This window comes from Anomaloglossus baeobatrachus, chromosome 8, assembly GCF_048569485.1.
Source record: "Anomaloglossus baeobatrachus isolate aAnoBae1 chromosome 8, aAnoBae1.hap1, whole genome shotgun sequence".
In the NCBI taxonomy this organism is placed as follows: Eukaryota; Metazoa; Chordata; class Amphibia; order Anura; family Aromobatidae; genus Anomaloglossus; species Anomaloglossus baeobatrachus.
The window spans coordinates 225,110,766-225,138,324 of record NC_134360.1 but is presented as its reverse complement, the minus strand read 5'-3'; the positions used below and the strand labels follow the sequence as shown (position 1 = coordinate 225,138,324).

Genomic DNA, 27,559 nt, shown 5'->3' with positions numbered 1-27,559 from the left:
GCCCCAACCCCTGACTCCACTGCACTTCACACTCGTCTACTGTCGACTCCACACTTGGACTGTCAGTCCTTGACTACTGTGTTCCCGCCCCTGACACCTCAGGACCCCTAGGTGGGCGCTCCCATCCGCCTGGTCCTGCCCACTGGTGTGTCTTTATTGTCATGAGGGGGTGACTAGGCTTTACTGGCTGGTGTTGTGCACCTCGGTGTGGGTTTTGTGCTGGTGAGCCAAGCAGCGTGGAGTTTTGTACCTGAGAGACTTGTATAACCTATGTGACTACCTTGTTTTGCCAGAGCGTCACACAAACGTCTCCTCCCCTCTTCTACTCATGGATGAATCTACACTAAGGTCCATATTTGTATCTAGAATCTTAAAGGTGTGAACCTTGCAGAACATATTATGTGGCGCCCTGGACAAGCCAGGACGTTACAGGTACTGCAACAACACACCCTACACCCCGGTTAGGAACACCGAAGTCAAACCCAAACCCTTGTTGCCTCCCTTCAGGGGCTGATGTCCACACCAGGTGGGGCGGAGCCAGGCGGTTGGCTCCTCCCACCGAGGAGTTCACAGTCCTGGAGGCGGGAAAGAAGGTCAGATAGTGACGAGGAGTTGTAGTGTGAGGAAGTAGTAGTGGAGGAACTGACTGACCGTGTCCGGGTACGTGGCCCGGGCACCTGACAGCAAGGTTGGCAGACGGTGGTGACCGTCTGCAGGAGAGGCCGATTGACGCACAGCCGTGAGGACCGGGGACGGGCGGTGGCCCGCCGGTACTGAACCGGGGAGCGAAGATAAGCCAGCACCATCCGGCAGGGCCTACGGACCCCGACCAGGCTAGGAGTCGCCGTAAAACCGGTCAAATCCGTCAGCGACGGGAACCTCCGGGGTTTCCCAGCAGCAAAGACCCAACTGAATGCAACCGTCCAAACCGTGAGGGAGATAAAGCTACCGCCAGAGCTAGAGCTCCCAGGGCCAGAGCCTGCGGGCAAAGGAAGGGCTCCCTTAGCCCGCTCCCCAGCGGTATGTTGGCTATCAGTGGGAAGCCATTGGGGCCGAGAACAGAACACCGGTGCAGGGAGAGACAGTTACCGCCAACCTACCGGGAGTGACCGCTGCAGCCGTCTGTGGGACTCGTCCATCCAGCCGTTTGTTTTATCAGAGACTCCGTGTGCGTTACTGAGTGAGTAAGTACCACTGTGCCGTCTGGCACTGCGCTGCCCCGCGACCCTGCACCCGGCCAGGTCTCGCAACCCACCTTCTGACCTCCACCACCGGGCCCCAGGACCACCAAAAACCCCCCCTACCCACGGAGGGGAGAAAACATCTCAGCTGCTCCCTGTCAATGCTCCAGGGATCCCTGTACAGAGCAGCGGTGGTGTCCCAACCTCACCACAAACCGTGGGTGGCGTCACGGACAATATCCCTACACCAAAAAAACCACCCCTTTCACTCACTGGCGAGGAGCGCCGCTCGAGTCCCCGGGATCTGGCCCACCGCTCGAGCCACCGACCGAGCGAGCAGCAGCAGCAGCCGGACCCGAGCAGTGGGTGAGCGCAGCGTCCCCTCCCCGCCCGCGACAATTATATCTTAATCACCTAAGAACCTGGATTTGGTGGTGTATCTGCATAAACAGGACTTCTCAACAAATGTATCCACAATTATAGGTTAGACTTAAAGAGAATTAAAACTGCATTAAAACTTTAGTTAAGCACCACTTTTTTGTTTTGCAAAAAAATTAGGGGACTGTCTAATTCTTACATGTCTATATAGTCTGCACTAGGAGGCACTTCCTATAGGTCTATGAAGTCAATACTAGAGTGCACTTACTACTTATGGGTCGTTATAGTCACCATTATAGGGGGTAATTTTTGCTTGTCTATATAGTCACTACTAGGGGCATGTATCTCTTAAATTTCTATATAGTCACCATTAGGGGGTGCATACTTCTTACAGGACTATAATAGTCACTATTAGGGGGCGCTTCTTATAAGTCTATATAGTCACCACTAGGGTGCATTTACTTCTTATAGGTTTATACAGTCACCATTAGGGGACAATGGTTGTGTGTCTATTTAGTCATTACTAGGGCCCGTACCTCTTACTAGTCTATATAGTCACCACTAGGGGGTGTGTGCCTCTTACGTTTCTATATATTTACCACTAGCGGGCACGTTTTCATTTTAGGAAAACGCATATTGTTAGGTTATGACACCAAGGGGCTTCATCCTTTTTGTTTTTGGCTTGACAGGTGCTCACAAAGGTTTGGACCCCCACAGATCATATTATGATGGGGCATATCGCAGAGATTTATTATCATTGTTATGGCATACACATTTAAGATGAATTGATATAGAAATAGACAACCCCTTTAATCACCCAAAAGTCACAAAATAAAACTACATTGCAAAACTTAAAATCAACGTTTATTTCTGCAACTGTAATCCTAAGGCCGAGCTTTGGGTGCAGACTGGCACGAGGATTGGTCCTGTTGTTGTTCGGTAGGACGGATCCCCGGTAGGACGGATCCCCGGTAGGACGGATCCCCGGCAGGACGGATCCCCCGGCAGGACGGATCCCCCGGCAGGACTGATCCCCGGCAGGACGGATCCCCGGCAGGACGGATCCCCGGTAGGACGGATCCCCGGTAGGACGGATCCCCGGTAGGACGGATCCCCGGCAGGACGGATCCCCCGGCAGGACGGATCCCCCGGCAGGACGGATCCCCCGGCAGGACGGATCCCCCGGCAGGACTGATCCCCGGCAGGACTGATCCCCGGCAGGACGGATCCCCGGCAGGACGGATCCCCGGTAGGACGGATCCCCGGTAGGACGGATCCCCGGTAGGACGGATCCTCGGTAGGACGGATCCTCGGTAGGACGGATGTTTGCTTCGACGGATCCTCGGTAGGACGGGTCCTCGGTAGGACGGATCCTCGGTAGGACGGATGTTTGCTTCGACGGATCCTCGGTAGGACAGGTCCTCGGTAGGACGGGTCCTCGGTAGGACGGGTCCTCGGTAGGACGGGTCCTCGGTAGGACTGATCCTCGGTAGGACTGATCCTCGGTAGGACTGATCCTCGGTAGGACTGATCCTCGGTAGGACTGATCCTCGGCACTTCTGCTCAGTCTTTATGCTGCTTATGTTTTTTTGTTTGTTTTTTTTCTTCCTAGCATTGATAACTCGCCTGGATTTCTTCCGCTGCACGTGAACGAGGTTGTGGAAACACATGAGGATGGTAGGCGAGGACAGATCCATGGCGGCCTCCGCTGCTTCAAGACACTTGTAGAAAGAGCAAACGTGAAAGATTTGAGTATTTATCGATTTGTCCGTTTCCTCGGAGGGAAATTATATTAGATTGAAACCATTGCAAACATTTAGTCCAATAAAAGCTGGAAATTAGATTCGGTCTTCAGCCCGGCCGGCAGCGACAGGAAAGCAGGGATCAGGGCAGTCACTCTCCGGCTTTATCGCTTTTTTCTGATGAACACCGAGAGGTTCAGGTTACAGGTCGGTCTCTTCCATTTGTAAACCAGCCTGCACCTGACCCAGTGGTTGCAGCTCGGGGACCCCTCCCATCCTCCGTGGACCCTCGGAGATCCATCATCATGATCTGTCAGCGCACATTAGCGGTGTATTTCACCTTGCGCTCACGCGTTTCCCTTGGCTGATTGCTTCTGTTGGTTTGACCATTACTCTGGTTGATAGCTTTAGGTTATCTTTGTGTCCTAACTCCCACTCCAATAAGGCCGTGATTGATACTGATCTTTCTCTGCGGACACTTTTATTGGGAGCAGAACAGAACGGGCTCAGTAAATCTGAGCTTTATAGGTGCTTACGGTTTACAGGTCCGTCATCCATCTTTTGTGGGGGCGGTGGAGGGAAGGTTGTTACCCTACAATCCGCACAATTGGAAAGAAGAATAAGATACAATGGCCCCTGCTTCTGGGATCAGTCGAGGGTTCAATCGATGTCCCCGGACTGGTGGCAGCTCATTAACAAGGTTTATAACGCTCCTGTGCCGAGTCAGCCGGGAATTAGGACGGACAAAGCCGGAAATGACAGCACGGTGGAAAGTCAAGTAACTGAGGCCAAAGTGTTCACGTGTCTGGGGTTGATACAAGTAAAGTGGACCTGACATTGCACAGAACCCTATACGTCGGTCAGCGGTGCGTACCCCAGACCCGGAGGTCACTGCGCTCTGTCCCTTTAAGGAGAGCCGCTGTTAGAAGTTCTTTCTTCTCATCAGGCTGTAAAATAAGATCCATCTGAATGCCGTTAACGATACAGGTCCAATGTAAGGACATTTAAAATGTTTAAAAGCATTAGCAACACAAACCCTGGTGGGAGAAAAAAAAAAAGTTGCCTGCCTTTTTTTTTTGTCCACCACACGGCCCTGACCACCACAACAACTTCTTCCAACCCAAACCTCTCTGCACACAAACTGCTCCCCTCTGCCAACCTTTTTTGTGTCTTCCTGTAATGCTGCCGCCTCTGTTCCCCATCATAAGCGCACCCTCTTATTTTTGCACCAAATTCATAATAACCCCTCTTTGAACCTCTATAATGTAACATCACCCCCCCCTCCTTTCCCCATATAGTAATACCCCCCTTTGTGTGCCACAATGAGTGTGTTGTCCACACACTAGTGATTCCAACTTTTGTGTCTGCAAAAATAATAAACCCAAATCCTGGGGAGCAGCTAATTTTGCTATGCGGTGGTCGGGGTATCCCGGGCTCCGATGCCAGCTCCGTCCCTGGCACTTGATGTCATTTATTGCGATCGACATGCAGACACTTCTATGGAAAATCTGCACCCCTTCTATCCTTCATTCGGTGCAACTCGAATTTGGATTAACTCCTAGATGATTTCTGGTGCTTTGAAATGTATGAATGGCCATGATTTTAAAGGGGGCACCATATTGTTTTTGCTACAGGAAAGGAACACTTTCTTCCCCCGCGATGTAACAGCAACTTAGCTAGTCATGTGTAATGGGTTGTATCAAAGCAAACGGCCAAAATCTAACCCCTTCATGACTGAGGACATACCAGTACATCTTAAATCATGAAGGGGTGATCACCGCCAGCTGCTGCGGTGAGCCGGCGGTGCTCCCTGCACATGTCAGCTAATTTGTACAGCAGACATGTGCGGCTATCAGGCACTGGTGGATCTGCGATCCACCCGCACCTGTTAAATTCTTAATTTGCACTGTCAAAATGTGACAGTGCAATTTAAATGCCTGCAGCGGAGAACACGCCTTTCCCCGCCGCCATCGGAGGCCCCGTGATGCAAGCACAGCGTGCCGATGGTTGCCATGGTAGCACTGGGTCATGTGATGACTCCTGTTGCTATCATGATGTCGTTCTGTTACAGCTGGTAGAGCAGCGGCTGTAACAGGAACACAGCATTTCTGTTGATCAGAGCTGTGCAGCTGTGAACAGCAGAAATGAATTAGCAATTAAACTGCTGGTCCTTATAGTCCCTTAGTGAGACTAATAAAATTAAAGTAAAAAAAAAATTTTAAATAATAAAAAAACCTAAAAGTTCAAATCACCCCTCATTCGCCCTATTGAACATTAAACGGTTAAAAAAATAAAAATTATACACATTTGATATCGCCGCATTCAAAAATGACATCTCTCAAAATATAAAATTAATTAATCTGATCGGCAAATGGCATAGCGAGAAAAAAATTCCAAACGCCAAAATAACGTTTTTTGGTTATTTCAAATTTTGCGCAAATTGCAATAAGAGGCGATCAAAACGTAGAATCTGCGCAAAAATTTAACCATTAATAACATCAGCTCTAGGCGCAAAAAATAAGCCATCACGGAGTCCCATATCCTGAAAAATGAGTACGCTACGGGTGGCAGAATATGGCGCAAGTAGTGCAACACTTTTTTTTTTTTTTGGGCAAAATTCTGGTTTTTTTTTGTTCTTCTTTTTTTTTTTTTTTTTTTTAAGTATAAATGTTTGGTGTCTACGAACTCATATCGACCTGAAGCATCACACTGACACATCAGTTTTACCATATAGTGAACATGGTGAATTAAATACCTCCCAAAAACAATTGTGCAATTGCACTTTTTTATTGTCATTTTTTTCGCACTTGAAATTTTTTTTCCGTTTTCCAGTACACTATAAGATAAAACTTATGGTTTCTTTTAAAAAAACAAGCCCTGATATGGTAAGATTTTTTATTTTTCAGTCAATGTTACAGCTCTTGAAAGAGGGGGAGGGGAAAACAAAAAACGCAAAATCCCCCGGGGGTGAAGGGGCTAAAGTGTTGTCTGGGCTTAGAAAAAGAGGTGGGTTTTTTTCACACTAGAAATGGCGCCTCTTCTATCCAAGAGCCGCAGTTGGTATTGCAGCTTGACTCTTTTTATTTAATAATTAATAATAATAATAATAATAATAATTAATTGTATTCATTTATATAGCGCTATTAATTCCACAGCGCTTTACATACATTGGCAACACTGTCCCCATTGGGGCTCACAATCTATAGTCCCTATCTGTATGTCTTTGGAGTGTGGGAGGAAACCGGAGAACCCGGAGGAAACCCACGCAAACACGGGGAGGACATACAAACTCTTTACAGATAGTGTCCTTAGTGGGATTTGAACCCAGGACCCCAGCGCTGCAAGACTGCAGTGCTAACCACTGAGTCACCGTGCCGCCCTGGCGCAATACTAGACATATCTTTATCAATGATTTAGATGAAGGAATTAAGGGTAAACTGATTAAATTTGCTGACAGAAAGCTAGGAGGAATAGCTAATACTAGAGAATAGAGAGAGAGGACTCAACAAGATCTAAACAAGCTGGAACAATGGGCATCAACTAATAGAATGGGTTTTAACAGGGAGAAATGCAAAGTCATACATCTTGGCAAGAATAATGAAAAGAGCATATACAGCATGGGAGGAATAGAGCTAGTCAACAGCATGTGTGAAAAAGACTTAAGGCCCTGTCACACACAGATAAATTGGTGGCAGATCTGTGGTTGCAGTGAAATTGTGGACAATCAGTGCCAGGTTTGTGGCTGTGTACAAATGGAACAATATGTCCATGATTTCACTGCAGCCACAGATCTGCCAAAGATTTATCTCTGTGTGTCAGGGCCTTTAGGTATACTAATAGATCACAGGCTGAACATGAGTCAACAGTGTGACGCAGCAGCAAAAAAGGCAAACCCCATTCTAGGATGTATTAACAGAAGCATACAGTCTAGATCACGTGAAGTCATTATCCCCCTTTACTCCTCTTTGGTCAGACCTCATCTGGAATATTGTGTCCAGTTCTGGGCAACACATTTTAAAAAAGACATCAACACACTGGAGCAAGTTCAGAGAAGAGTGACCAGAATGGTGGCTGACTGCAAACCATCTCCTATGAGGAACGGTTACAGGATTTAGGATTGTTTAGCTTGCAAAAGAGAAGCACTGAGAGGAGACTAAGGGTGGCTTTACATGCTGCGATATCCGGCCCGATATCGCTAGCATGCGACCCACCCCCATCGTTTGTGCGAAACGGGCATATCGCTGCCCGTCGCGCACAAAATCTGGCACCCCCGTCACACATACTTACCTGCATAGCGACGTCGCTGTGACCGGCGTACCGCCTCCTTTCTAAGGAGGCGGTCCGTTCGGCGTCACAGCGACGTCACTAAGCGGCCGCCCAATGAAAGCGGAGGGGCGGAGATGAGCGGAACGTAACATCCCACCCACCTCCTTCTTTCCGCATTGTGGCCGGAGGCAGGTAAGGAGATGTTCCTCGTTCCTGCGGCGTCACATGTAGCGATGTGCACTGCCGCAAGAACGAGGAACAACTTCGCCCCTGCGACAGCAGCGATAACTGGCAGCGGACCCCCATGTCAACGAGGAGCGATTTTGGACGTTTTTGCAACGATCCAAAATCGCTCCTAGAAGTCACACGCTACGACATTGCTACAGCGGCCGGATGTGCGTCACAAAATCCGTGACCCCAACGAGATCGCTGTAGCGAAATCGTAGCGTGTAAAGCCCGCTTAAGGTGGGCTTTGCACATTACGACATCGCAAGCCGATGCTGCGATGTCTAGTGCGATAGTCCCTGCCCCCGTCGCAGGTACAATATCTTGTGATAGCTGCCTTAGCGAACATTATCGCTACGCCAGCTTCACATGCACTCACCTGCCCTGCGACGTCGCTCTGACCGGCGACTCGCCTCCTTCCTAAGGGGGCGGGTCTTGCGGCGTCATAGCAACGTCACACAGCAGGCGGCCAATAGCGGCGGAGGGGCGGAGATGTGCAGGATGTAAACATCCCACCCACCTCCTTCCTTCTCATTGCAGCCGGGACGCAGGTAGGAGATGTTCCTCGCTCCTGCGGCTTTACACACAGCGATGTGTGCGGCCGCAGGAACAAGGAACAACATCGTACCTGTCTCTGCACCGGCATTATGGAAATGTCGGAGAATACACCGATGATACGATAACGACGCTTTTGCGCTTTTCTACGATGTCGAAAGTGACGCCGGATGTGCGTCACTTTCGATTTGACCCCACCGACATCGCACGTGTGATGCTGCAACGTGCAAAGCCGCCCTTAATAGCGGTCTACAAATATCTTAAAGGCTGTCACACTGTAGAGGGATCAGTTTTATTCTGACTAAAAGACTAGAAGCAATGGGATGAAACTGATGGGGAGGAGACACAGATTGGATATTAGAAAAAACTTTTGACAGTGAGGGTGATCAATGAGTGGAACAGGCGGCCATGAGAGGTGGTGAGTTCTCCTTCAATGGAAGTCTTTATAGGAAACCTGTCACCACTTTTTTGCCCTATAAGCTGTGGCCACCACCACTGGGCTCTTATATACAGCATTCTAACATGGTGTGTATATAAGAGCCCAGGCCACTGTGAGAACATAAAAAGCACTTTATAATACTTACCTAATGGTCGCTTGGTTAGCCGTATGGGCGTCTCTGTTCTCCGGTGCTGGCGCCGCCTCTTTCGGACATCTTCGTCCTCCTTCTGACTCCTGTGTGCATGACGCGTCTATGTCATGCACACTCGCCGGTCCAGCGCAGGCGCACTACAATACACTACACGCTACAAAAAGGCGTCATGCACCGCGGCTAGAGAAGAAGGGTTTGTCTTCGTCCTCCTTCTTCTCTAGCCGCGGTGCATCACGCCTTTTTGTAGTGTATTGTAGTGCGCCTGCGCAGGACTGGCGAGTGTGTATGACGTAGATGCGTCATGCACACAGGAGTCAGGAGGAGGACGAAGATGTCCGAAAGAGGCGGCACCGGACAACGGAGACGCCAATATGGCTAACCGAGCGACCTTTGGGTAAGTATTATAAAGTGTTTTTATGTTGTCACAGCGGCCTGGGCTCTTATATATACAGCATGTTAGAATGCTGTATATAAGAGCCCGATGGTGGTGGCCGCAGCTTATACGCCAAAAAAGTGGTGACATGTTCCCTTTTATAAAAGGTTGGACGGACATCTGTCTGGGATGATTTAGTGAATCCTGCTTTGAGCAGGGGGTTGGACTACATGACCCAGGAGGTCCATTTCAACTCTAATATTCTATGATACTATGATAGCCATGAATAAGAGGGGCGCTGTTTTTGAGACAATTTGTTTTACTTGTTCTTTTCTAATGTCAGGAAACATTGTTTGGATGGTCGTTTTCCAGCGATTTCCCCCAGCACAGGCACTTTGATGTCTGCCCCGATCACAATAGCCATTTTTCTCACTTGTATCTCCCCGTCGCCTCTCGATATCTGTGAACCATTTACACGCGGAGGTGATGGATTCGGCTCCAGTGATCTTTGATTTTCGATAGAAATCCTCCTTTCCTTTTTGAAGTGTCTCCTCTTCCCGACTTCCCCTGTGACTCCACAACAAATAAGAATTAGCGTCTCTCCGTGTCGTACGAGTCTGTTCATTAGCGAAGATGTCAAGAGTCTTTCTTGCAAATGAAAATGCGGAGACGATTCTGTGTAAGATGCTGATTGCAGCGGCTGCGACAGAAGTAAAGAAAATGTTTTAATTGCAGGATATTCTTAAAGACGCTAGAAAAGACTTGAAAGTGTCATTTTTTTTTGTGAGAGCCGCGGCGTTGGGGATAATTGGGCTCTCGATAGATTGATGGGGATTCTCGGCTTTTTCTTACGAGCTGATTACTTTTGGCTTCGTTTCAGATGAGAATTAAGAACGTGTCTGAGAATTGTTGACAATGTGTCGGCAAACAAGGGCTGATGTGAATGCGCTTTGTGTCCGGACGCGTGATCCGCGCAGATAACGGCGGCACGACGCGGAGTTCACATGTCTAGGAATCGTCGGTCCAACGCGGATCCAGCAGCAAAAAGTTATCACAGCAGATACAAAGTCTGCATAAAAACAACTTACAAACTTACAGCAATTTAACCATAAAGTCTATGGAAATGGATCCGTTACATAGTCGTCTGTTTTCTCTTTGAAATGAATCAATTTTTTTGTTTTTGTGTTTTGTTTTTTTTTTTGCCTACTGGATATGTTTCAAACAAATGAATATTTGACAAGTGACTGCTGTCCTGGCACATGCAATCTGTATAGTTTATTTAGTGTTTTATTGTTTTCTCTCCTATCTGTATAGTTCATTCAGTGTTTTATGGCTTCTCTCCATATCTGTATGGCTGAGCTATGATCTGTGACGTCCTCTCACTATCCAGATTCGCCACATTTTGGCTGCTGCATTCCTTGCTGCAGCTTTTATACAGGGTGTGATAGTCTCTACTGATTGGCTGCGCTATACCATGTGATGTGATAACTGTAAGGCATAAGGGGAAGTCTGTCCAGCTGCATCTGAGGTCTAGTGAACTTTCTTTGGCTGATTCAGTTCTATACATTGAGTAAAATGGTGGGGGGGGGGGGCATTTTTGGCTATTTGCATGGAGCTGAGGTTACAATGTACATAAAAACCCAGGCAAACAGAGCGGGAACATACTAAGATCTTGTGGGGGTTGTCCTTGATGGGGTTTAAACCCAGGATCCCAGCGCTGCAAATCAACAGTGGTAACTACTGAGTCACGGTATACAGTGCTAACCAATAAGCCACCCTACTAACCACTGAGCCAACAAAACATTGAGCCACCTTATACAGTGCTAACTACTGAGCCAAGCATATCACTGAGCCACCATATACAGTGCTAACCAATGAGCCCCCATACTAACCAATTAGCCACAGTATGCAGTGCTAACCACTGAGCCACCGTACTAACTAATGCACCACCGTACTATTCACTGAGCCACCGTATATAGCGCTAACCACTGAGCCACCGTACTAACCATTGAGCCACTGTATACAGCCCTAACCAAAGAGCCACCATACTAAACCATGACCCACCGTATACGGTGTTAACTACTGAGCCACTATACTATCCACTGACCCACTGTACCATACTAACCAATGATCCACTGTATACAGTGCTAACCAATAAGCCACTGTACTAATCACTTTGCACTGTATACAGTGGCTCACCACTGAGCCACTCCTTTCTTCACCTTACTTATACTCTTGTCTTTGAGTAAGGTTCTGAACATTTAAAGGGAATTTTTCTCCTATATTATTTTTATTTTTGTGTACTACAAAATCCAGATAGTGACACATACTCTATTGTCTAATTAGTTTTTATTTACTTTGTGTAGATTTTTTTGTATTATTATTCTGTTTTCTGTACATGGGGGCGGCCATCTTGCTTGCGTTACTGCTTTTGTTAGGAACATCTTGAGATTTGCTTTGATGCACAGTGCCAGGTTGGAGATCACCATTGTTGATTATTGGCCCCTTTTAGGGCCTTTCTACAGGAGTTTTCAGGGCTGTGATATTGTAATATTTCCTTGGGGAAGGTCAGGAGTATCACGTTGATGGGGGCCACTGTGCGGAACCTTCACCGATCACCTGGTCATTCGATCAGCAGGTGCCACATCTGGTGGAAGAGCACCGCTGTAGATTGTCATTCCGGCAGCAGTGGATACCAGCTGATCCCCGTGGGTCCAACCCCAAATAATCCGATATTATCTATCCTAAGGATAACTCATACCCTGCATAGTCCTGTATTCATTCTGTAATCCGGGGTCTATCCCTGCAGGTCATCACTCGCTCTAATTTCTGCTGTAGAATTCCATTTATCCGTAGCCGGCTGGAGATTAAATGTCGTCGTCACATTTTTTATGAAGCTTTTTTTCAGGAGAGGAATATTCTTCACCTTTTATAATTTCTGGGTGTTTTGTAGTCGTTCCTCTTGTCCGTTGCAGGGAATGTAGGGGGCAGTTTTGGAGCTGAGACGCGAGCATTTACCCTGCATTATTTTGCCTTTGTTTCCGCAGCCCCTGAGGATGCACTGCAAGACTTGTGCGCTGGTCACCAGCTCGGGACACCTGCTGGGCAGTAAACTGGGGCATCAGATCGACCAGACGGAGTGTGTGATCCGCATGAATGACGCCCCCACGCGGGGCTACGGACAGGACGTCGGCAACAAGACCGGCCTGCGAGTGATCGCGCACTCCAGCATCCAGCGGATCCTGCGCAGCCGCAATGAACTCCTGAACATGAGCCAGGGCACCGTCTTCATATTCTGGGGGCCCAGCAGCTACATGAGAAGAGACGGCAAAGGATTAGTTTACAACAATCTGCAGCTCATCAGCAAGATACTACCTCGACTAAAAGTGCACATCATCACCCGGCACAAGATGCTGCAGTTCGATGAACTGTTCAAGAAGGAAACTGGAAAAGACAGGTAGGAAACTTTTTTGGAAAAAAAACAAAATTAAATTTTCTGTAGAATTTAAAGGGAACTTGTCACCTAGAATAAGCGTTCTGACCTGTCAGCAGACGCATGTGTGCCCTAATTACACCTCCCTACCCATCCATGTGTTATAAAATTGTATACTATGACAGTAATAAACGTTTTATTACCTTCATATTTCCTATGTAAATTAGAGAGCTTCTGGTCACAGGGCCGGCACCTTGCCCTATGGACGTCTGCATACTTTCCGTGGTATCACGCCCCTGTGGGCGTGATACCATGGAGTCACATGAGCAACGTCACCGTCGCTCATTCTATCCTGCGCACGTTTACACTTACTGTTGCGGCAGGCTTCTCTTCCGGGTTCTACTTGTCAGTTTCAGATGTGCACTGTGCATGCGCAGTGCGCGTCTGAAGCCAGCGCGTGAACACCCGGAAAAGAAGCCTGCCACAATGTGCGCAGGATAGAATGAGCGACTGTGACGTCGCTCATGTGACTCCATGGTATCACGCCCACAGGTGCGTGATACCACGGAAAGTATGCAGACGTCCATAGGGCAAGGCGCCGTCCCTGTGACCAGAAGCTCTCTAATTTACATAGGAAATATGAAGGTACTAAAACGTTTTTTATTACTTTCATATTATACAATTTTACAACACAAGGATGGGTAGGGAGGTGTAATTAGGGCACACATGCGTCTGCTGATAGGTCAGAACGCATATTCTAGGTGACAGGTTCCCTTTAATATTTTTTTTGTTTTGTTCTATTGGTAATGTCGGGTAAGTACTTCAGGGCCAACATCAATGAGTCCAATACTGTTTCATCCAACTTTATATAAGTCAATAGTACAAGTGAATTTACTCAAGAAAAGACAGGCTGACATTCACTGAGGAATTTGATTACAGCTGCCTATGTAAATCTATGAGGAGGAAGGGAAAAAGTGGAGAAAGACTATATTGCTGCTTTCTAGTAAGTGTTTTATCTACTGAGGTGCTGGATTCACAGCTACATCTCCGTATTGCTATATATTGTCCTCCATGCTGCTGCTCCTTAGTGTTTTAACCCCAGACCTGGATTCACACTTGTACTGCTCAGTACTTCCTTATAACATCCACCATGCTAAGTGTTTTATCTCGCCCTAGAGCTGGATTCACAGTGACACTGCTCAGTACAGAGTTGGATTTGGATCTGAGCCGCTCAGTCCTGCTGTATAATGTCCTCCATGCTGCTGCTCCTCAATGTTTTATTAAACCCCAGAGCTGGAGTAACACTTAGACTTCTCAGTATTTCCTTATAATATCAATCATTCTAGTAAGTGCTTTATTTTACCCTAGAGCTGGATTTGCAGCTACACTGCTCAGTACAGAGTTGGATTCAGATCTGAGCCACTCAGTCCTGCTGTATAATATTCTCCATGCTGCTGCTCCTCAGTGTTTTTTATTTAACCCCAGACCTGGATTCACACCTGTACTGCTCAGTATTTCCTTACAATATCCACCATTCTAGTAAGTGCTTTATTTTACCCTAGAGCTGGATTTACAGTGACACTGCTCAGTACAGAGTAGTATTCGTATCTGAGCTGCTCAGTCCTGCTGTATAATGTCCTCCATGCTGCTGCTCCTCAGTGTTTTTATTTAACCCCAGAGCTGGAGAAAAACGTTTACTGCTCAGTGTTTCCTTATAATATCAACCATGCTAGTAATTGCTTTATTTTACCCTAGAGCTGGATTCACAGCTACACTGCTCAGTACAGAGTTGGATTCAGATCTGAGCCGCTCAGTCCTGCTGCTTCTGAACATGTATACATAGACAGGAGAGCAGGAATCCCTCATGTCTGTGTGTGCTGTGCATGGGAGACATCATGGCAGCTCGTCTCCATCCACTAGCTTAGAGACAACTGAAAATGAGAGGGCAGCCTGCACAGGGGAAAACTAGTGAAAATGCGGGAGACAAGTCATAATGACTAGAAATCGTGTTACTCCTCACACAGCGGACAACATATTATGAAAACTCACCTGAAACTATCAGCATTCTTTAGATAAAGTTTTAAAGGGATTGTCCAGGCTTGAGACAAAAGTCTGTGACTGCATAATTGTGACCGAGTGCACACACTTTCCCTATTATCCGTTATTGTCGGTGCAAGCGGTTGTTTGGCATACCTGCAGTCTCATGATGACCGGATGCGTTCGGCTTCTCTGAATAGAAGATAATTGAGCAAAGCCGGACACGTCTAGTTGGTAAGTCGCGTGGCCACCTGCTCCCACCAGGAATACCGGAGAATCGCGCCAGCATGTGGTGTGCGCATTGTCACGACTATGTGGTCTACAGTCACACAAGGTGACTGCAGACTTTTGTCCCAAGCCTGGACAACCCCTTTAAGTGGGTGATCCCTTTGGCCAGCTACAGCAATGGAGAAAAAAAATGATTTTAGCAGAAGTCGTCAGATAGATATAAGAAGACCGAAGAAAACCCAGTCATCTCACCTTGTGCCTCCTCTCCACTGTCGGCACTTTTTTGGATCTTTTTGGTGCACTGTCAATCAGGAAAATGTCCAGGGCGGCACCAATAGTGATCAGGCAAACATTTCCCTGCTGCAGCCATAATACAGCCTGCGCCCACGAGACTCAGAGCTTCTACACGGGGGGGGCTTTCTCTTCTGGTCCATACAGTGTGAGTTTTCATTGGACCCCCCCCCTCTCTCTATATGAGACCCCTAATTTTCCATTTAGTTGCCTGTTATTATGGAGGTACAGATGTGCACTTCAGAGCTGCGTGCGCAAAATCAAAATGACAGAAGATTTTAATTTTAACTTTTTTTTTTTTTTTAAAGAGTTTTAAGAGTTTGCTCAGATTTAATTTTAAGTGTATTAGGAAAAAGGAACGGTGGTGATTTATAGACTGTTTTAAGGTATAGAAATGTAAATATTTTTCCTAAAGCGTCGCCCCTCGTCTGTGCCTTGTCGGGTATTGCAGTCCCGTTCCATTAAGTTATTTGGGCTGAGATGCAATAATACATTCATCCTGTGCACAATTGTGGTGCTGTGGAAGACGGTAGACATGTTGTTCTCATTGTATTCATCCCCTTTAAGCTATAGGATTTTTCCAGGAGCCACTGTCAGTCCATGAGTATCGCCCAGTCTATAGCTGAGAATTTATCAGGATGAAATAACGGACACAATCGTGTGATTGTTATTTTTTATTATTAGAGCGCCATTTATTCCATGGCAATTTACAAGTGAAAAAGGGTATACATAAAAACTAGTACAACAATCATTAACAGTACAAAACAGACTGGTACAGGAGGAGAGAGGACCCTGCCCACGAGGGCTCACAGTCTACAGGAGGAGAGAAGACCCTGCCCGTGAGGGCTCACAGTCTACAGGAGGAGACAGGACCCTGCCCGCGAGGGCTCACAGTCTACAGGAGGAGAGAGGACCCTGCCCGCGAGGGCTCACAGTCTACAGGAGGAGAGAGGACCCTGCCCGCGAGGGCTCACAGTCTACAGGAGGAGAGAGGACCCTGCCCGCGAGGGCTCACAGTCTACAGGAGGAGAGAGGATCCTGCCCGCGAGGGCTCACAGTCTACAGGAGGAGAGAGGACCCTGCCCGCGAGGGCTCACAGTCTACAGGAGGAGAGAGGACCCTGCCCGCGAGGGCTCACAGTCTACAGGAGGAGAGAGGACCCTGCCCGCGAGGGCTCAGTCTACAGGAGGAGAGAGGACCCTGCCCGCGAAGGCTCACAGTCTACAGGAGGAGACAAGACCCTGCCCGCGAGGGCTCACAGTCTACAGGAGGAGACAGGACCCTGCCCGCGAGGGCTCACAGTCTATAGGAGGAGAGAGGACCCTGCCCGTGAGGGCTCACAGTCTACAGGAGGAGAGGACCCTGCCCGCGAGGGCTCACAGTCTACAGGAGGAGAGAGGACCCTGACCGCGAGGGCTCACAGTCTACAGGGGATGGGTGAGGGTACAATAGGTGAGGACAGAGCTGGTTTCGCAGTGATGTACTAGGCTGAGGGTTATTGTAGGTTTTAGGCTTGTCGGAAGAGATGGGTCTTCAGGTTCCTCTTGAAGCTTTTCACGGTAGGGGAGAATCTGATATGATGGGGTAGAGCATTCCAGAGTATGGGGGAGGCACGGGAGAAATCTTGTACGCGATTGTGGGAAGAGGAGATAAGAGGGGAGTAGAGAAGGAGATCTTGTGAGGATCTGAGGTTGCGTGCAGGTAGGTAGCGGGAGACTAGGTCACAGATGTAAGGAGGAGACAGGTTGTGGATGGCTTTGTATGTCATGATTAATGTTTTGAACTGGAGTCTTTGGGCGATGGGAAGCCAGTGAAGGGATTGGCAGGGTGGCGAGGCTGGGGAGTAGCGAGGGGAGAGGTGGATTAAGCGGGCCGCAGAGTTCAGGATAGATTGGAGGGGCGCAAGAGTGTTAGAAGGGAGGCCAGAGAGCAGGAGGTTGCAGTAGTCCAGTGTGATCCAGGATCGTCCCTCACCGTAAGATCGAGTGCCGACTGTGGTCATCGTTGCGATCAGTCTTGGGTTTTCTTTCCAACCAGGTGAAGTCAAGAGGCCGCGATCCTCCGGAAGTCGTAGAGTTAAACAATGCTCCAAAGAAAGGAACGGAAAGTGACAAAATGATCAAACTATTTTACTTGTCGGATATTTGACAATGAGCAACAGAACGAAGCAACGTGAGAATCGTCTGACTCTGGTGGCAGCTCTTCCTCGCCCGTCAGTTACCGTGAAGCGCAGATTTTTCATCCTTTTTTAGATTTATGTTGAGTCTCGAGCCACATTAATATTCAAGTGGAATTCGCGGGACAGGATTTTAATTATTGATCCGAAATGGAGATGGATGAACGTGCGAGTATCGGGGAGGTGTCCGGATGGATCCATTATTAAGATTTGCTGTGTTTATTAGGTTCAGCATTCGCTTTATGTTAAGTGTTAATTATGGTGATGCCAGATGGGCGCCGAAGGAACGATGGCCCCGAGGACCCAGGGCACCGGCGTAGAAATGATCCTTCATCTCCCTAAAGGGAAACTAAACCCTGAAATATTGTTCCTTTTAATCTAAAGCTATAAGAGCCTCGTTCACCATTTGCACCTTTTTGTTAGGTTTACTTTTTGCTGTTTGTCATTTTTCTCATTTGCACTGCGCTTTTTTTCCCCCAATTTCTTTTTTTACAGTTTTTATTTTATAACCTTGCCTGTCGTGTTTTTGTTTTTTTTTCTTATGTTTGCCGTTTTGGGTGAAATTTGGGGGTTTCCAGATGGTTTTGGCTAATTGCAATTTTTATTTATTTTTTTAAAAAAGTTGTTGCTTTTTTGCACAAATTTGCTTCAATTTCCCTTGGAGTTACATTTTTTGTGCGTCTGAAATTTTTTTCATAAATTTTAACACCTTTTACTGTTTAAAAGGTAAAATACAAAAATAAAGGGCACTTTTGATTTTGAGCGAACGCCATGAAAATTGTGCACCGATTTGAAGAATTTGACTCAAAAACGTCAACTAATATCACAAGAAAAGCAACAAAAAAATTGCACAAATGACGTATCGGGCCCTTAGTCTTCTGGAAATCCCAGAGAGAACACAAGGGTTAATGTCCAGCGGATCAGGTTCATCTGCAGCTGGTGGCTTCATGAAGCCCGGCCCCCTCAGTCCAGGAGGTAGGAAGTACAGAGGGGGGAGGCTCCTGCTGCAGTTAATTGTTTTGTGGCCACAGCCAGGACAGGGAGGAGGAGGAAAAAGAGAAGACCGGGCATGTATCTGACAATCTGTATACAATGTTTGTAATTATATATTATAAATATATATATATATATATATATATATATATATATATATATATATATATATATATATATATATATATATATATATATATATATAATAAAATGTGTGGGGAAGAGAAGATTATAATTACCAGGATTGTCTGACAAATGGAAAGAAGAAAAAAAGACATTTATGGTGGCGAGATATTATTATTCCACCTCAATATGAAGTTGTACCAGATGTTTTCCCCATAGATGATACTTATTTAATCAGACGTGAATCAGAGGACTTCACATACATTGCCCTGCAGCCGGAAACGACCGGTGACCAGACACTTTTTTTGCGGACGGTCATTTAATAACCTATTTAGCGCGTACAACGGTTCTGATATATAATGGATCGCGCCTCACGGGGCAGGTGGTTAACCTACTCGTTGCCGGATCAGGTCAGGCGATGTCACGGGGTGGTCTTACCCGGTTCCGTTGCCCCGAGGCGTACAGGAAATGAAGGGGAAAGCATGGTGTTTTGGAAAGTTTGTTGTGGCGCCACCTGTGGTATGTGGTGTGGATCCTCGCCGTGGGGCCTGGCTACAATCCCAACCCCGGATCCTATGTGTCACTGTGCTCCGGGAAAATGGGTGGTGGCCGATGAGACTTGAAATCCCCATCCCCTGCAGATTCTGGCAGACAACAGAGTATAATCTGTCCTAGGGTTTCTGCACCCTGTCAGCGCTGGCACTGTGGGAATGGTTAGGCTTGACCTCCAGCTACCATGTTCTCCTCAGTCTCACCATCTCCACCGGTTGCCTCTCGCCCTCTTCCAGTCTGCCCGGTTATAGCTATAGAAGCTTTTAAGCACTCTCTATAGCAGCCGTGGTACTACAAGTCCCATGATGTTCTGGCACTTTCTCCTTTCCCGAGCTAGCTCTGAAGCACGCATCCTGGGCGGTCTCCCTGAGGGGAGCTGGGTAGCACATCCCCAGTGACCTGTTGGTACTTCTCTGTCCCAGACTGATCTGACTAGAAACTCTGTTTGCTCACTTCCTCAGGCGCCCCCACCCTTTGGATGACTCTTAGTGGCTGTTGCCCTGGTAACCTGGAATTCCCCAGGCTGTCTGGCTTCCTGTGTTGTACAACTAGCTGACTCATGGGCTGGGGATTGTGTAAGGCTGCTTTCACATATCCGGTTTTTGCAGTGCGGCTCAATTCGGCTCAAAAACCTATGCAACAGATGAAAAAAACGGATCCATTGCATAAGTTTTTTCGTGCAGCCCGTCTGTTTTTTGACGGATGCGGCTTGATACTGAGCATGCGCAGTTCAAAAAACCGCATCTGGCGGCCGGATGCGTTTTTTGCCGCAGGACGCCGTATCCGACGTCCATAGGCTTGCATTGTAAATCGCGCCGGATGCGTTTTTTTCGCCGCACAAAAGTACGTGCCAGGCAACGTTCCACCCGGCCGCCGCATGGGCTAAATATGCCGCATCCGGCAAAAAACGAACGCAAAGCAAGGCCATGAGGCACAATACGGCGCTAATGCAAGTCTACACGGTAAAAACGCAACCAGCAGCAGCAAAAAAAAAAAAACGGTTGCGTTTTTTCTGCAGAGTGCCGTATTGTGCCGCTCAGCAAAAACCGGATGTGTGAAAGCAGCCTAAGTGAAACAAACACCAGTGATTAGCCTTCTCTTACCCGGAATGAATAGTACATCTTAAAAGATGCAGTACCCTGTGGCAACTGAGCCTCAGGGGCGCCACATGTGCACATTCTGTCGTCGCTCTCGGCAGTACGTTCTGTTTATACTCTGCTGCCGAGAATGATAATTTTTTGGCAAGCTTAATTATTTTCCTGGTGAACAAGCGCTTTACTTGTTCATCAGATGATAGACAGTCAGTTTATACTACAAGATTGTCGGGAAATGAATGTTTCAAGGAATGTTCATCCACTATATGCCGACATTGTAAAAGGGTGTTGTTATCTTTTGGTGGGGCGAGGGGTGATTTTATTTATTTATTTTTTTTACTTAAATGCATCTAATTGGAGTTTTTGAGCTTTTGCGCCTTTCACCTTCTATAACTCATGTATCGCACTGTATACTGCTGGCTGCAGAATGAGTTAACTGAGCATCCATCAGTGAGCTTGCTTTGACGGTCTAATGGGGGATTTTTAACTTCAATTTTGGTCATAAATCAGAAAAGTAAATGTAAAGCAAAACTTTTAATGAAACTCCATTGCAACAAATGAATTTTCTGCAACAAATACATGCATTTAAGTAAGAAAAAAAAAAATTCCCTAAAAGTTGAAAGCCCCATTGTCGGATGAAGATGAAAGGACGACATGGAAAATTAAAAATCTCCTGTTCTTAAGGTGTTTTGATGAGGATACATCTTGTCTGGAGCAGATGAGTGATTCGGGCGAGCGCTGCCGCTTCTCCTGACTGACGTGAGACTAATGAGAAGAAGGAAAAAGAAAAAACAAATGGAGTCAATGTAATAATGTGGGAGGAGGATAGAAGCGAGGATCCTGTGCACTGTCGGGCGCACTGTCGGGGGCGTTGTGGGGGGCTGCGGTCTCCATTCTCAGCACCAGGAGGACGTCCTCCCGGTCAGTGACATCGTGGCTATGTTGATGTCCTCCGATGCTTTTTCCCTCCTGGCGTCTCGATCATCTCTTTATTCCCGCAGTCTATGTAAACTCATCGCTCTGCTTCCAATAAATCAATGCGCGTTAATATTTATACTCATGTTAGGAGCGACCTGGGGGAGACGAGGCCGAAGAAGAGACGCCGCGTGATACAATTTCTCCAGTCGTACATTAGATGTAAGCGCCGAGAGAGAATAAATCAGGCGTAAAACATTGAAGAAAAATGCATCTCCCAATAATTGGCGGGTTGGATGAGAAGATGGAAGGGGAAAGACTATTTCTGAATATTTACTCGTTTCTGGGCTGTGAAACAGCGCCACCCTCAACTGTAGGCGGAGTATGGTACTGCAGCCAATATTTTTGTTGTTATACTAGATTGTTAAAGCCAAAAGGGACATTCTCATTATATATAAGGAAATGTGCACAGGTCGGATTTACTATCGCCAGATCGAAACTGAATTCTGCCGGATGCTGAGCCACGGAATATCGGGTACATTAATGCCTTATTCACTGGAGCTGGTGTTTTTTTGGGTTTTTTTTAGGGGGGTTGAATATAAACAAACTTTTTAGTTTACATTCATGGAAAAATCTAGGTCAAATCCTGAACCTCCTGCATACAGATCCCCCGGCACTGAAAGGGGTTTTCTACTTTTGGAAACCACTTTTTTCAGGAATTCTTCTTTCTGTGATCGGAGTCTCCATTTCCAGGGACTTTAAAAAGTGCCTTTTGCTGTGGAGGACCCGGGCACGCTCATGCATCACATTGATCTCTATGGACTGCATGCAATGCTTCATGTTACCTCCGGGGGCAGTGTAGTGAAATCAAGACACTGCTGTTTTGCCGTGACTCCTTCGATTTCTGCCATGGAGCTGCACTTTTTTTCATGCAGGACACTCTGCTTGCTGCTTGTTTTCAGTCGCGTGCATTTTTTCTACTAGGTGTGAAAAAAAATTCCAATTTTATACAGCAGATTTTGGAACAGAATTGGCTCCAATATCCATGCTAAATCCTGAATCTGCGGCAGACCTTAATGGAAGCACTTAAAGGGGGTCTCTACTGTTATAAACTGATTTCTATTAGGGAATTCTGCATTAAAAAAAAAACCCTCAGCTCCTGTCCAGGTGACTATAAAGAGTCTCTGGAGGACCCGGCAAGCTCATACATCACATTCATCTGTATGGGCTGCGTGCAATGCTTCATGTCACCTGTGGGGGCACTGCAGGAAAATTGTGACACTGCTAGATTGCAGTTATTCGTCAAGGGGGAGGATCCTTCTAAATGAATGAGTGATGGTCGCTGATGTCCCAAGTCTGAGGATCGTTCAAGCTATAATAAAGAGTATCAGGAAAATCGCCCCAATACCGTATGGAAACGCCCGTCTTTGGATGTGGTGATTGTGTGTACCGCTCCCCTCTTTTTAGTACAAGACAATGGAAATTTGCTAAATCGGTCTCCAAAAAATTGGGACTATCCGGACAAATCTGGACGAATTGATACATTGTATTAGCTCTCAGTTGGAGCATATGGAGCTGTATGCGGGGGGATGGGGGGTGTCATATTGTTACTTTGTATCTTTTGGGACCCCAGTTCGAATCTTCAAGAGGTTTATGGGAAGGGGGTTTTTCACCTTTTCGTGGGTCTCCTCAGTCTCGTCCCAAACTGATCAGTCCATGATATTTATTACATTTCTATTAGACTTGATTGATATTGTGATCAGGGCCCGGATACGCCCGCTGTGCCATCCGTTATCGGACGCCCAGATTTCTTCTGTGTGACCCAGAACTTTGCCATATTAAAGGGAACATGTTGGCAAGAAAATTCGTCCAATCTGCAGCCGTCATGTTAGAGAGCGCGGGGAGCGGAGTTCATTGATACAAGGTTTTGTGAGAAAAGACTCTGTATAAACTGTGATTTTGTTTCGTTCTCCTGCCCTACCTGGGAATTTGGGTCCACTGGGTGGTCCTAGGAATTTGGGTCCAGTGGGCGGTCCTAGGATTTTCAGTCCAGTGGGCGGTCCTAGGATTTTGGGTCCAGTGGGCGGTCCTAGGATTTTGGGTCCTGTAGGCGGTCCTATGATTTTGGGTACAGTGGGCGGTCCTATGATTTTGGGTCCAGTGGGCGGTCCTGTGATTTTGGGTCCAGTGGGCGGTCCAGTGATTTGGTGTCCAGTGGGTGGTTCTAGGATTTGGGGTCCAGTGAGCAGTCCCATCAGTGACTGACAGCTGTCTCTGCATGCACACTTATACTAAGCTGCCTATCACTGATTGGCCCCGGCCCACTGGACCCAAAATCCCAGGAAGAGCAGAAGATTAGATAAAATCTAAGGTAATACTGAATCTTCTCGCACCCATGCATCAGTCGGCCCCTCCGCTCTGTACATGGCGCCTGCGGACTGGACGGAGTTTTCATGGTGACAGGTTCTCGCTAATGTGTGATAATGATTTTACAGCCGTCACATGCAGATGTCGGCTCCGGGTGCACAGATTACCTGGCAGATTGCGCGGTGCAGCTCCGGACCAATCTCCTACCCAATTAATGGCTGAATTATTCTGTTTGAACAGAGAAAGAAAATTCATAAAGATTTCCAGAGTTTTGTCCTAGCAGAGTGAAGCTGCGCACCCCGGGGACCGGCCATCTCCAGCAGGGTCTGCGCACCCCGGGAACCGGCCATCTCCAGCAGGGTCTGCGCACCCCGGGGACCGGCCATCTCCAGCAGGGTCTGCGCACCCCGGGGACCGGCCATCTCCAGCAGGGTCTGCGCACCCCGGGGACTGGCCATCTCCAGCAGGGTTTGCGCACCCCGGGGACCGGCCATCTCCAGCAGGGTCTGCGCACCCCGGGGACCGGCCATCTCCAGCAGGGTCTGCGCACCCCGGGGACCGGCCATCTCCAGCAGGGTCTGTGCACCTCGGGGACCGGCCATCTCCAGCAGGGTTTGCGCACCCCGGGGACCGGCCATCTCCAGCAGGGTCTGCGCACCTCGAGGACCGGCCATCTCCAGCAGGGTCTGCGCACCCCGGGAACTGGCCATCTTCAGCAGGGTCTGCGCACCCCGGGACCTGGCCATCTCCAGCAGGGTCTGCGCACCTCGAAGACCGGCCATCTCCAGCAGGGTCTGTGCACCTCGGGGACCGGCCATCTCCAGCAGGGTCTGCGCACCCCGGGGACCGGCCATCTCCAGCAGGGTCTGCGCACCCCGGGAACTGGCCATCTTCAGCAGGGTCTGCGCACCCCGGGACCTGGCAATCTCCAGCAGGATCTGCGCACCCCGGGAACTGGCCATCTCCAGCAGGGTCTGTGCACCTCGAGGACCGGCCATCTCCAGCAGGGTTTGTGCACCTCAGGGACTGGCCATCTCCAGCAGAGTCTGCGCACCATTTAATTGAAGTTAATTGTTACTTTTTTGTTAGTATATTGTAACTCTCCTTTGCCTTTAATCTCTGCCTGAATCCTTCTGGGCTCCTTCTGGGCTGGATTCCAGCATGTCTCAACCGATATCTGACCCCATTTCTCCATGTTCCCAGTGTTGGTGTATACTGGTCAGATATTTTCTCCATGTTCCCAGTGTTGGTGTATACTGGTCAGGTCTCTTCTCCACATTCCCAGTGTTGGTGTATACTGGTCAGGTCTCTTCTCCACATTCCCAGTGTTGGTGTATACTGGTCAGATATTTTCTCCCATGTTACCAGTGTTGGTGTATACTGGTCAGGTCTCTTCTACACGTTCCCAGTGTTGGTGTATATTGGTCTGGTCTCTTTTCCATGTTTCCAGTGTTGGTGTATACTGGTCAGGTCTCTTCTTCATGTTCCCAGTGTTGGTGTATACTGGACAGGTCTCTTCTCCACATTCCCAGTGTTGGTGTATACTGGTCAGATATTTTCTCCCATGTTCCCAGTGTTGGTGTATACTGGTCAGGTCTCTTCTACACGTTCCCAGTGTTGGTGTATATTGGTCTGGTCTCTTTTCCATGTTTCCAGTGTTGGTGTATACTGGTCAGGTCTCTTCTCCATGTTCCCAGTGTTGGTGTATACTGGTCAGGTCTCTTCTCCACGTTCCCAGTGTTGGTGTATACTGGTCAGGTCTCTTCTCCACATTCCCAGTGTTGGTGTATACTGGTCAGGTCTCTTCTCCACATTCCCAGTGTTGATGTATACTGGTCAGGTCTCTTCTCCATGTTCCCAGTGTTGGTGTATACTGGTCAGGTCTCTTCTCCATGTTCCCAGTGTTGGTGTATACTGGTCAGGTCTCTTCTCCATGTTCCCAGTGTTGGTGTATACTGGTCAGGTCTCTTCTCCATGTTCCCAGTGTTGGTGTATCCTGGTCAGGTCTCTTCTCCATGTTCCCAGTGTTGGTGTATACTGGTCAGATATTTTCTCCATGTTCCCAGTGTTGGTGTATACTGGTCAGATATTTTCTCCATGTTCCCAGTGTTGGTGTATATTGGTCTGGTCTCTTTTCCATGTTTCCAGTGTTGGTGTATACTGGTCAGGTCTCTTCTCCACATTCCCAGTGTTGGTGTATACTGGTCAGGTCTCTTCTCCACATTCCCAGTGTTGATGTATACTGGTCAGGTCTCTTCTCCATGTTCCCAGTATTGGTGTATACTGGTCAGGTCTCTTCTCCATGTTCCCAGTGTTGGTGTATACTGGTCAGGTCTCTTCTCCATGTTCCCAGTGTTGGTGTATACTGGTCAGGTCTCTTCTCCATGTTCCCAGTGTTGGTGTATACTGGTCAGATATTTTCTCCATGTTCCCAGTGTTGGTGTATACTGGTCAGATATTTTCTCCATGTTCCCAGTGTTGGTGTATATTGGTCTGGTCTCTTTTCCATGTTTCCAGTGTTGGGTGTATACTGGTCAGGTCTCTTCTCCATGTTCCCAGTGTTGGTGTATACTGGTCAGGTCTCTTCTCCACATTCCCAGTGTTGGTGTATACTGGTCAGGTCTCTTCTCCACATTCCCAGTGTTGATGTATACTGGTCAGGTCTCTTCTCCACATTCCCAGTGTTGGTGTATACTGGTCAGATATTTTCTCTATGTTCCCAGTGTTGGTGTATATTGGTCAGGTCTCTTCTCCATGTTCCCAGTGTTGGTGTATGATGGTCAGGTCTCTTCTCCATGTTCCCAGTGTTGGTGTATACTGGTCAGGTCTCTTCTCCATGTTCCCAGTGTTGGTGTATACTGGTCAGGTCTCTTCTCCATGTTCCCAGTGTTGGTGTATACTGGTCAGGTCTCTTCTACACGTTCCCAGTGTTGGTGTATATTGGTCTGGTCTCTTTTCCATGTTTCCAGTGTTGGTGTATATTGGTCGGGTCTCTTTTTTCCATGTTCCCAGTGTTGGTGTATACTGGTCAGGTCTCTTCTCCATGTTCCCAGTGTTGGTGTATATTGGTCAGGTCTCTTCTCCACATTCCCAGTGTTGGTGTATATTGGTCTGGTCTCTTCCATGTTCCCAGTGTTGGTATATACTCGTCGGCTCTCTTGGGGATGTATACATCTTTTTCACCCACAAGTGTTGGATTGGGTTGAGGTCTGGGGACTGTGGGGACAATCCAGCTCCTCTACTCTGTCATTGAACCATTTCTTCTACAATCTTGCTGTATGCTTCGGGTCGCTGTCCTGCTGGAACACTATGTTGTCTTTCATATCCATACTACTCGAGAGTATGAAGTAACTTGTCTTGTAGGATCCTCACATATAGCTCAGCATTGAGAACATCCATCCATCCTGACCAAGTATCCAATGTCTTTAGCTGTAAACACCCCCATATCATTACCGAACATGACAATTCCTTCCATTTCTCGATCCGTTCTCCCCTTTTTCCCTTGTTTTTTCCAAACCCATTTGCCCTTATCAGAGCCATCTATTGACTTTCTTCTCATTGCTCCAAATCCTCAGTTTCCAATCTTCCACTTTGTTCATTGTAATCTTGAGCCGACACTTCTTATGGTAATATTGGAGTTGAGGCTTCTTCACCTTTTTTGGGGCCACCATTCCAGACTTGTGTAACGTGCGTCACTCGGTGGTTGCATGGCCGTCTGTGATCTCACTATTATGAAGCAGATGAGCCGCCTCCACTGCCGGTGTCACCAGAACTGATAGACCTTGTGATGAGCGACTTATTGACCCCGATATTTTGCCTGGACGTCACCTCTTCGCTTTCAGATGGACGGACGGACGGACGTCATTCCTTATTCTTCCACCTTTCAGCTGATATTTTCCATTTTCAGTTTTATAGAAAAGCAGAGTTGACTTGATTTTTTTTTTTTTTATGCGCAGTTATCAGGGTCTTGGCTCGTTACCTGCGGCCAGTCCTGACCCTCGGCCTTCTCTCCACCCGTGACTGATGTTTGCCAGCCTCGA

The 27,559-nt window shown here is 47.7% G+C and overlaps 1 protein-coding gene across 1 annotated transcript in view; it reads left to right on the top strand.

Moving 5' to 3' along the window:
* Positions 1-27,559, top strand: part of ST6GALNAC5 (ST6 N-acetylgalactosaminide alpha-2,6-sialyltransferase 5) — a 111,157-nt gene that overhangs the window by 68,589 nt on the left and 15,009 nt on the right. Inside the window, exon 3 of the mRNA XM_075321118.1 lies at positions 12,358-12,767. Coding sequence (XP_075177233.1) covers positions 12,358-12,767 — 410 coding nt within the window. The remainder of the gene's footprint in view (positions 1-12,357; positions 12,768-27,559) is intronic.